Here is an 11,330-nt window from a genome sequence, read left to right as displayed (position 1 = left end):
ACTCGATCGTCTGCTGACACGATAGGTTGATAGCTAGCTTTGTGCTGTTGCGCTCACAAATTCAGGTGCCTTGTCGGCCACTGTGCTACTACGTTCTTCTTCCCTGGTGACAAATAGACACGACGGCCGTCGTAACAGGACAATCAAATGACGCAAGGCTTTAAACGTACGACGACGACGAGACAGGCGAGCCATGAAAAGTCGTCACCGGGAGAAGGTAGGTGGAACCGTTGAACTTTGGAAGGGATGATGATGCGTATAAAAAGGGGCAAGAAGATGAGCAGTGCGCGTCAGGTATTTTGTGCATGTGAGATCAGGGTGCCGCGAGACGTGATACATCAACCGAATGAAGGCAATCGGCAAGTGCAGATCGCTTAACCCCGATCTGATCACGTCCTTGTTCGTATTGGAAGGGCTGGGCAGAAAAACCGATGGCCAGAAAACCGAGACAAAAAGACCATAACTGAACCCGAGAAGACCGAGTCAAGAAAGACACATACAAACATTAGGTAGATAATTTTATAGACCGAACTTCGTTTGATCAATTCAGACATTATTATTTGCTAATAACCGAGTAGGCCGAACTGATCGCACTATTACATGTGGCTACCACAATCTCCAGAACTGTGTGATCTATGTAAATTACGGTATTGTTGAATGGTGATCAAACTGCTTGATTTTTAGCAAAGAAGTACATAATACATAAACATCAGTGGGAAAAACAAAGTCACATAATTTAGGTACCAAAAATGAAGCATTGTCAATTTAGCAAGGAGTGGTCCAATATGAACCGGCAGTTGTGTCAATGACACGCCTAGCCCGCACTCGCTAAAACGTCTACGCGTTGCGTCCGGGGAATGACCGTTGTGTACCAGGGACGGTCTCAGGACGTTGCACACCATATTAGACCATGCTAAATCGAAATGGTGTTTGGGGCGTGTGGCTAGGCACGGCCTTGTGTCCGGCGCATCCAAAAGACTTTAGGTACGTGACGTGACTTGAGATGTTCTTATCTTGCAAGCGGAAGATGTGAGAATCAAGTAAGGTGAGCCACCGAGGTGGACTTAAAATATCAAATCATAACAAATCATAAGTCATAATTCACACCTCGATTAGCACCATAGTTAATAAGAGCTCCTTTTACGGTACGGACGTAAAGAATGAGTCGATCGTGAGGCAGCAACAAAAACCCATCTAGGGTTCCGCCCCTCTCGTCGGTGACGCCGTTGGTTTGCTCCGCCAACAGTGGGCTTGGGCCTTGGAGGTGTGGCGAACCAGGGCCCTCGCCGACGAGAGGTTTTCTGTTCTTTGTTTAGTCTTTTTTCAGTGTCTTCTTCGGGATGTTGAGGCGGCGTCTATGTCCTGAAGTCACAATAAGGTCCTCCCCGTTGTAACCTTGTTCCGGTGGTGCATCTAGCCCCACCGGAGGGCGCATGGAGTCTTGTGTCCGGTGGATCTCGCGGGATCTGGTCGGTTTTCATGTTCGTTTGTGTGTTTTTAGACCCATCTCTTCCAATCTACGGTTGTCATCAATAGCGATGATTGCGGCTCTGCTGCGCTGGTCCTTCGAGGCCTAAGCTCGATGACTTCCCGGTTGTTTGTTACAATAATATCTATTGTGACAAGCTTTGCCCGGCTCTGACGATGGAGGGGCAAGAATGACGTTGTGCCTTCAGCTCGTGCTAGTGTTTGTAGTCGTCGCTAGGTGGTTCAAAGAACTATTTGTATTTTTTATTACTTTTAGGACTATTTGTACCACAGTTGATGATTTTTAATAGTCGGTGAAATTTCGCAAAAAAAAGAGCTCCTTTTGTTTACAAATATAAAATGTTTTAGACACTTTAAAGTAAACTAGATACACACCATAGTGAGTGCATCTACACACTAAAAATAGATTAGATACATGCAAAAATAGATGAATCTACTAAAAGCTAAAACATCTTATATTAGTGAATGGAGGGGGTATATAGAAATTGTGTAAGATTTAGATTCTTGGAAATTTTCATACACTACTTATTTGATTCATAAGAACATATCCTATAAGAAGTAATCCTATAGGGGAAGCTTGTAGTGCAAATTCTATAGGAACAAAACATTAGGTCACACCTTATGAAAAATTCTACTTCTTCTAAGAAAATGATAACATGAAGGATAGCTAGAAAAAAACTACAAGCCGTCAAATATTAATGCTAGTAGTAAAAAGGTAAAGGGAAAACCAATACATACACAACATGAACGGTAAGATCTACCACCGAGGAATTATTGCACATTAGGATATAATAGAGGATTGACGTTGTATTGGAAAATAAACAGAATATATACTTTGATATGTTCTAAAAATAATGTGTACCAACAAATATATATCCCGTTAAAAAAAGATGTCAATCTCTATGGGCTATTACACAGAACTATTCCATCCAACAAGGCGTATAAGGAAAAGATGCTCTGATAAACCCATGTCGAGTAATACCGTGGTAATGCTTTGGGCATAAGTTACCAAGGTGTTGAATCTTGGAGGTATTTAAATGATATGCCAGTCCTCTACTCAAATCTGCACTAAGGAAGACAATTTCTTTGAAAGGATGAAATCCAAGGATTGAAATTCCACCGTTGAATTTGTCCACCAAATCTTTTGCGTCCCCCTCCTCCTCATCATCATCAGAGTCCCATCTGAAATTCCCTTCTACTACCGAGGTGCCATCGTCACCGTTAACATTGATATACTCTTCTTCGTTGTAGTTAACATCTTGCAAGATCCAGGGCCCATAAACTTGTTGGCCGTCGTTTAGCAGTAGATTGAAGTGTCTATCATGCTCCAACTCCCACTTAGTATAAGCGCATGATTCGTTGAGAACCCATACCTGAAGTTGGTATGAATCTTTAATTGATGCGTAATACACACCCTTTCTTGATTTTCCGAGGTGATGAATAGTTTCGCAGCTCTCGGGTTCAAGATCTTCAGGTGGTTTAATTACTTGGTATGTGTTGCTTGATAATGATAACCTACAAGAAGTTATATATATGGTTAACCGACATGTCAATAAATAAATAAAACTGACTGAAAGGGAAGAGGCTCGGAAAATAAGTAGGTATACCTGATAACAAAACCTTTTTGGCATTGCACATAGAGTGTGCCATGCCAGTAGACGGCGGTGGAAGAATTATCCCATAAATCTGCTATCCCCAATTCAAGAACGGTTCCTGCAGCCTCCCCTACCCGAGAGAAAGCCTTTTTCTCCCATCGCTTGGTGAACGATGAGAAGACAGGCAGCACACACGATGATGGCGGCCATTCCAATTCAAACATTGCCGGGTCAACCATGTTCAACGGGTACTCGTCCGGTTCTATGTCAAGCTCGATGTAGGGAACACGAGGTAGGAGAAGGACTTGATAGTGAGGCGACAGCGTAGGATCATATGCAAGGTAGGCATCATCGATGAAGCACTCCATCCCCGGTGTTTTGGGCGGCGACGGCGGCAAAGGTGCCCTCCACCCCGTGGCCGGGTTTGCCACCGTGTCGCGGACCAGGAGAAGGCCGTTGCAGTGAGCTTGCATGGTGAGGTAGATGAGCTCTTTCTCTTGGATCCCGGGCCCCTCGGACGGAGAGGGTGGTGGGCGGGAGAAGAACTCTGAGTACCTGAGATCGTTGAAGTTGATGAAGAAGCCGGCCAGCGAGTGCGGGAGGAGTTCGGCGCGAAGGATGCGGCGAGCGTCGATGGTGTCCCGCCAGGGCTTGCAGACGCACCGGGACGTGGCGAGGTCGCGCGGAGCGAGGCGGGCGAGGACGGCCGCGAGCACGTCGTCAGGCAGCAGCTGCGTCTGGTCGCCATGCTCTTCCATCGCTCTATCCGTTCGATCGGCTACTCGGTTCGGTTCTTGCTTTGGGTGGGTGTGTCGACACTCCTCTTATAGCGGATTGGTTCGTGTCGCAACAGTCGACCCGAGTCGGATCCAGCTAGGACAGTGTTGATTGTTGGAGACGGAGTCGGACTCGGCACCCTAATGGAAAACGCGCGGCTCTGTCGCTCTCCGTCGTGGCCGCTGCGGCGGCGTCCGCAGCCTGCGCCGGCGCCGGGGATCTCGTGCTGGCATTCGACATGTACGCCAAGTACGGCGGCCGCGCTCCGGTGCTTGCGGACCATGCATGGCGCCGGCCAAGAACGTGGTGACCTGGAAGGCGCCGTCGTGCCCACATGGCCCGGTGAGGTATTTTGGTTTAGGGTATAGGATTCACATAGATTTAGGTTTAATCGCGTCTCTTTTGCAATGTATAGTTGAAATGTACCAATGAACTCGATCTCCCAATAAATAAATTCGATGGTTCAATTCTACCGCAAAATTTGATTTCAAGTTTTTCTGATCATATTTACTGGATCTGATCCGCGCGAGCTCGAAAATTTTCGGTGCCCTGTACTACTGTTTTTACGGGTTGAGAAATACGGAATCTGCTAGAGTTGGTGTTACACAACCAATCAGTGGATTGAAAAGCACTGGACAACAAAATTTATGCAGATCATCCCTGCGTTACAACCCTGGTTCGGTACTACAGGGGTTACAGTTTACTCTGTCAGACTTGATGAATTTCAACCACTTCCAGTTCGCGTACGACTCCGCCTCGTCCTCAAACGGGACACCGTCGTCGTCGTCGTCGCTACACGAGGAGACAGCCTCGTGGGACCGAGGCGACACCGGCATCTGATCCCGGTATCGCCGAGCCATCTCTTCAGCCTCAGCAAACACCTTCTGCAGACACCAGATGCAACAAAAATAAATGTGACTACGCGCTGACAGTTTGGCAAACTGAATGTAGTTGTACGTGTGATGCTCCTGATGGAGGGTTTACATGCAGTGCTCTCACCTCTTTGTCAGAGAGAAACAGCCCAGGCTCGCTCTCAAGGTCCTTCGTACTGCGGATCAAAACAAATGTACTTTCAGTGGGTAACCACAGACCCAAAAGAACTTGAGACAACCTCTAATACAACAGATGCAACTATACAGTAGAGTATGGGGTTTAGTTACCTAAGCGCAATTCTGTCTGGTGCCGATGATTTAATCACAAGAGCCTTCACTCTTTCGCCCACTTGAAGCACATCACTGACGGATCTCAGCTGGCCATGTGTTATCTTTGAGACATGCAGCAAACCACTGCAGAAGCAATAGAAGCTGTAAATTAGACATCCGAAATGTTCCCACCTGTAGATTTTCACATACATGCCATCTGAACAGAGTGATGTCTATGATTCAACTAGACTAGCTGCTGGTCCAAATTGCATTTCGGCATGCAACAATAAAAGACTTTTTAACAGAAAGACTGGATGGTGTTCTGCTACAAATTATTATTCCAAGGAACAAGCTAGAGCACAGAAAACGGCTCAAAATCTAAGCAACACAACTGACAGCGAATCGAGACCTCATTAGCTCGTGAGTTTCAGAAGCCTAAATTAAGTTATCAATGCGAAGGCCAGTCGGTAAGACATACCGTGGTAGCAGCTAACTTCTAAATTATTTGACAAACAGTATTTTATTTGCCGTAATAGGAGGAGCAAGCTAGACTAAGACATATGCAACTCTATTAGAAAATATGGCCACAAAGGAACTTATCAGCACCCACTAAATGAAATAAAGGAACTGGACCGAATGATCGTGCAAATCTTAACTGTAAACTGAACTTCAACAGGAAAAGAAGAAATGCCATATTTAATATGTAACGAAAGGTTTAGGGATGTTACCTTCTGTTAGTCTCGCCAATCCTAATTTGTGCACCGTATGGAAACAACTTGCGGACTGTCCCTTCCAAGAGAGCCCCTTCACTAAGGTACAATATTGCCTAAAACAAGTAAGGAAATTCAAAATTAATTCAAAGATACCCATAGGTTTACTCATGTAAGTTACTGCAGAATTCAAATGATACAGATACTTTAAGTGTACTTAATTAAGAGTTGTAGGCTGCAGCAAAATCTGTGCAAAATAATTTCTCGCATAAGTTCTGTAGGCAATCTGATAAGTTCAGAGACGGAGCTTCTCTACTTCAAACAGCCACAATAAATCATACGATATCCTGCTAAACAATATGCTAGTGAATGCTACAGGTAAGGGAAACAGAGTGAATATAGATCAGTGCAGTGAACTTACCCACGCCTCTTTTTCACTAATTATTAGTTCGTTGCTCCTTTCATCAATCTTCCTAATACAGACATGGATCTGTCGACCAACCTGTGCAGAAGAAACAGTAAGATTCACAGGTTAGTCACTTTGTTAACAAAAACTGATAAAGCTACATAAGAAAGGATCGGTAGTTGCTATATACGAAGGCTGGAACAAACGGAGGATTCAGTATTCAAGTTTCTATAGGAGAAATAAAAAATATTGCATACTATCTTAAACTTACACTGTTCTTTAGATCTGTAAAATTTCTTGGTCTAGACATCATCTCAGGCTTAGGGAGAAATGCCCGGAGCCCCTAAATGATGGAATCATGGAGATCAGCTTTAGCAACAAATATTCAAAATTGGACCAAGCAACGTAGTACAGTAAACTTGTTATGAGTAACCGCATACCTCAATTCTTGTCAGCAAGCCTCCAGCATTCCACTCGAAAATTTTAACCTTGATAGGTGCATTAAGCCGCTTCATCTGGACATCAGTGTGTACAGAAACTGTCACATATATAACAGTCACGGTAAAAATTATAGCTTATCTCAAAACTTAATCGGTCACGCTTCGCTTTCTCACAGAAGTGCATCAGCAATATAAATTCAAGAAGACAATCATATCCATTGTCATCGAAACAAGACATGAGGAAAACAAGGAGTTTCCTCATGCGTATTTAGAACATGATTTTCTGTTGCACTGCTGACTGCTCTGCATCCAAGTGAGCACACACATGTGGCTAAACAAACTGTGAAGGTATGCCGTTCTTACTACGATTGAAGATTTACAAGATCTCATGATCAAATGATGTAATACCAATTATTTGTCCATGCACTTAATCTTTTTGAAATCATTCCATGTTCCTAACAATAACATGAAATACGAGCCAAATGATTTTGACTTAAACCATCGTATGAACCCAGCAACCCCCCCCCCCCCCCCCCCCCCATGTCAGAGGGCGCCGTCCAAGTACTAGGGTTGTATTCTATCGTAGGTCATTGTTGCTTCTGCTTCTACCAGGAAAGCGTTGTTGCGGGGTTAAATCCTCGTGTGATTTCATTATTAAATTATTCTGATATTTGGTATATATTCACTACTGCACGATAATAAAAAAATGGGCCAATCAAAAACTCCCTGCCAATTGGATTCCATAGATTTGTAATGAATATATAAAATTATGTTCATGTGGCCGTAGCAACGCACAGGTTTTGTCCTAGTATATTTAAAACCTGAAAGTTTGTAAGATCTCTAACACAGTATTGCTAAGTATACATCAGCTAACAGTTCAAACACGCCCGCGTTTACATCTCTCACCTAAGTTTACGCGCACACAATATTTGGAAGTTTTGCTGTGCAGGTTGCCACTGCCGTCAATCCTTTTTTTTTAAGATCAAAAAGGTTTGGCTTAACTTGCAGCGGATGAAATTCGAACCAGAATTCGTTGATTGCTGCGTTTTTTAGGGGTTGTTGATTGCTGCTGTGAATCCTACAGGCGAGTGCGGGCTAGGTGAGTCGCAAGAAAAAAACATACGCTCGCGGGCCGGCCCAAGTGAACTACGCGGGTGCTCCAGCTCGTTGCAAGAGACACATAGGAGGTCCTCGATCCCTTGACTATGACATTCATCAAAAGATATGGGTCAGAGGGAGAAGCACATTTTCTCGATCGTATGTACGGAAATTTAGGCACTTAACCTGCCAAACTACCAAACTGAGAACCTGGAAGTCTTTCAAAACGTCCACGTTCCATGAGCTAAATCCAAACATACTTAATTACACGTACTCCGTACTTGCGAATTGCGATCCATGCAGCCATAATTCTTTAAACTGTATGTACACGCACTAATCACCACTCTGAAACCCGCATCATGATCAACCCTCGTAGCCCTTAGTCCCTATAAATATGTCCCGGTTTACACACACAAACTCCACAACAGCAATAACACATCTAAATGATAGGAGAAGAATAAAAACCACCGAGCGTTCCTACAGCGACAATGGCCACCACCAAAGCCACGGCGTCCTCCGTGGCCCTCCTCCTCCTCGCCATGATCCATCAGGCCGTGACCTCCGTGCAGGCTGATTGCTACATCGTATCACCTGCACCATCACCGGCTCCGGTAGCATCGGGCCCGGCACCGGAGCAGGTAGCATCGGGACCGACTCCTGTAGCATCCGCACCGGCACCGGTAGCATTGGACCCAGCTCCGGCAGCACCAGCCCCGGCTCCAGCGGCATTGGCATCGCCACCGACAACATCTCCACCACCATCGGTAGCATCGCCACCTCCACCTACCGCATCGCCCCCGCCACCGGCATCATCGTCACCTCCACCGGCAGCATCTCCACCACCACCGGCAGCATCTCCACCGCCACCGGCCGCATCACCACCTCCACCGAAAGCATCGCCACTTCCACCGAAAGCATCTCCACCGCCACCCAAAGCATCGCCACCGTCACACCCCACACCTCCACCTCCAACGAAAGGATCGCCACCGCCACACCACACACCTCCACCGAAAGCATCTCCACCGCCACCCAAAGCATCGCCACCGCCACACCCCACACCTCCACCTCCAACGAAAGGATCGCCACCGCCACACCCCACACCTCCACCTCCAACGAAAGCATCGCCACCGCCAGTGAAAGGATCGCCACCGTCACACCCCACACCTCCACCTCCAACGAAAGCATCGCCACCGCCACACCCCACACCTCCACCTCCAACGAAAGGATCGCCACCGCCACACCCTCCACCTCCAACGGAAGGATCGCCACCGTCACACCCCACACCTCCACCTCCACCTCCAACGAAAGCATCGCCACCGCCAGTGAAAGGATCGCCACCGCCATACCCCACACCTCCACCTCCAACGAAAGCATCGCCACCGCCACTGAAAGCATCGCCACCACCACACCCCACACCTCCACCTCCGACGGCAGCATCGCCACCGCCACCGGCCGGTAGCAGCGAGCAGTGCACGCTGGGCGATGTAGCTGAATTTAGAGTGTGCATCAATATCGGCCTAGGAAGTATGGGCATGGTCGGTAGAGACCTCTGCTGCCGGCGGATCCGTGGGAAGCCGTCGTTCAATGCCGCGACTTGCCTATGCAACACCTTCTTGCAGTTCAATGCTCGTGCCGACGTCGATGTTGCCAACAAGGTCAACTTCATCCTCGAAATCTGCGGCAAACCTCGCGTCCATGACCTCATTTGCAAGATCCTTGGATAGGCCTAAGGCCTCAATTGATGGCGTGCCTCCGCTGCTCGATCGCCTAAGCACATACATCACTTAAACTATAATTTTTTAAATTATCTACTACCATTGTGTGTGCCCAGCTTAAATCAGCGGTCCGCTGGTTAAAGTTGTTGTTCTCCTAAATAAAGTGTACTGATTGTCTCGATAAGAAAAGTTGTTGTCTATATTTTCCTGAGTGCGCGAAGGGACGGCGCGCCTCACGGCAACCAAAGGCAAGAGATTTATGTTCCTCTAAAAAAATCTAGGAGCTTTGCCGAGTGTACCAGGTGCTAAGAGCATTACCACCGGCGCCCACGTAATGCTGTCGGGCAACAACGCCGGCACATGCAACCGCCATTTTAGGGGCGAATACCCACATTGGCGTGCCCCCAGATGGCCGGCCCCAAATCTAGGAGGAAGCTATGTTAGTACATATTAGCCTTGCAAGCAACATACCTCACAATGCTTTAACAGCTCGAGCTTTTAGATAGGCCAGCTAGTATAGGACAAATCTGCTTGGTACCAGCAAGACGGTGGTCATGACTCGGGCTGGAGACCTGCTCCTCATACTAATCATGTGCTGCATACTGTATAAGTAGTGGTGTTTGAAGTATCTGGTAGACTGATACTGCACCATGTTCAAACAATGTGGTAATGAACTAAAACATACAAGGGACAACAAAATCATTGCTAATAGACCAGCTCATCAAATTCTCACAGCAATAGAGAGGCCGTGGGGAGGTGTTGTGCTGTTCGCGCGGAGAGAGAGATGGAGGGAGAGAACTACAGAAAATGTACATCAAACATACATCGAACGATGAAAGCAAAGCATCATATATACCAGATTACTGTTGGTGTTTGAAGTTACCTAGTGCTGCACTACGTTCAAACTCTATCTGGTACGGTGCAAACTAAAACATGCAATTAACGATCAAACGATTCCTAATAGAGCAGTTCATCGAGTTCCAACGAAAGTAGAGAGGAGAGGCATAGAGGACCTGCCTCACTCTGTGCCACGCGACGCGCCGGAACAGCCTGCGCGCAGACAGCAGCGGCCGCCCGCCAAGCGTTCGGCCGAGGACCTCCGCGAACACCACCGTGCCGACGCCCACCACCGGCGCGCATTTCCCCTTCCCGGCCCTCCGGACCTTCACTCCCACGCCGCCGCCGCCGACCGCCACGCCGACCCTGCCTTCCGCGGCGAACTCGCTGGACGCGAGGTCGCACGCCAGGTAGCCGAACTCGTCCGGGGACGTGGGCGCCGCCTCCTTGGCCAGCATCAGCGCCGGCTCGCCCCCGGCGCCGACGTCGACGTCGAGCACCCGCGCGTCGCCCCCGACGACGACGCCCACCACCAGGTCCCCGGGCTTGGGGTCGTAGTAGACGACCGTGCCGGAACCGTCGTCTTGGAAGGTCACGGCGGCGTTGGGGGTGGATTCCGTGTCCTCGCTGGCGTCGGCGCCCTTCAGCTGGAAGAAGTTGAGGTAGGAGGCGAGCACTTGTTCCGTGGACGGCGCTGGAGCCGGCTCGGGCTCGTCCTCCGCTTCGGAGGAGGCGGACGGGAAGGGCTTGTCGAGAAGGTGGAGCTCCTCGCCCCCTCCATCCCCGCCGCCGACGCCCACATCGGAGGAGGGTAGCGAACGGAGCGGCGAGGGAGCTCGTGCGGTGCGGACGGAGATGTGGGAATGGAGGCGGGGGCTCGCGGCAGGGGCTCTGTGCTTGGCTCGGCGGGCTCGCGGGGAGACGGAGGCGGCGGGGAGGAGGGAGAGGAGGGAGGGCGGCGGCATGGCGAGGCGAGCTCGCTGGTAGCGAGCGGCGTGGTGGTGGTCAGTCAGCGCGTGCTGCTCTATCTCTTCGCGGGGATATTTCAGATTTTGTTTTTTTTTCTTCTTCTTTTCGCGCTAATCCGGTGAACAAATTGGGCCGGCCCGTTTCGGCCCAACT

The 11,330-nt window shown here is 48.5% G+C and overlaps 2 protein-coding genes across 2 annotated transcripts; both read right to left on the bottom strand.

Moving 5' to 3' along the window:
* Positions 1 to 2,349: 2,349 nt before the first annotated feature.
* Positions 2,350 to 4,305, bottom strand: LOC127325461 (uncharacterized). The gene is made up of 2 exons (XM_051352292.2): positions 3,096 to 4,305; positions 2,350 to 3,003 (listed from the first exon to the last, which is right to left on the bottom strand). The coding sequence occupies exons 1-2, from the start codon at positions 3,839 to 3,841 to the stop codon at positions 2,409 to 2,411; spliced, it is 1,341 nt and encodes a 446-aa protein (XP_051208252.1). The 5' UTR covers positions 3,842 to 4,305; the 3' UTR covers positions 2,350 to 2,408.
* Positions 4,306 to 4,461: 156 nt separating this feature from the next.
* Positions 4,462 to 11,239, bottom strand: LOC127325445 (protein PIGMENT DEFECTIVE 338, chloroplastic). The gene is made up of 8 exons (XM_051352291.2): positions 10,385 to 11,239; positions 6,559 to 6,633; positions 6,390 to 6,461; positions 6,134 to 6,214; positions 5,731 to 5,828; positions 5,021 to 5,146; positions 4,860 to 4,908; positions 4,462 to 4,744 (listed from the first exon to the last, which is right to left on the bottom strand). The coding sequence occupies exons 1-8, from the start codon at positions 11,171 to 11,173 to the stop codon at positions 4,526 to 4,528; spliced, it is 1,509 nt and encodes a 502-aa protein (XP_051208251.1). The 5' UTR covers positions 11,174 to 11,239; the 3' UTR covers positions 4,462 to 4,525.
* Between the last annotated feature and the right edge of the window lie 91 nt (positions 11,240 to 11,330).

This window comes from Lolium perenne, chromosome 1 (assembly GCF_019359855.2).
Source record: "Lolium perenne isolate Kyuss_39 chromosome 1, Kyuss_2.0, whole genome shotgun sequence".
Classification (NCBI taxonomy): domain Eukaryota; kingdom Viridiplantae; phylum Streptophyta; class Magnoliopsida; order Poales; family Poaceae; genus Lolium; species Lolium perenne.
This window is presented reverse-complemented; position numbering and strand designations above follow the sequence as displayed.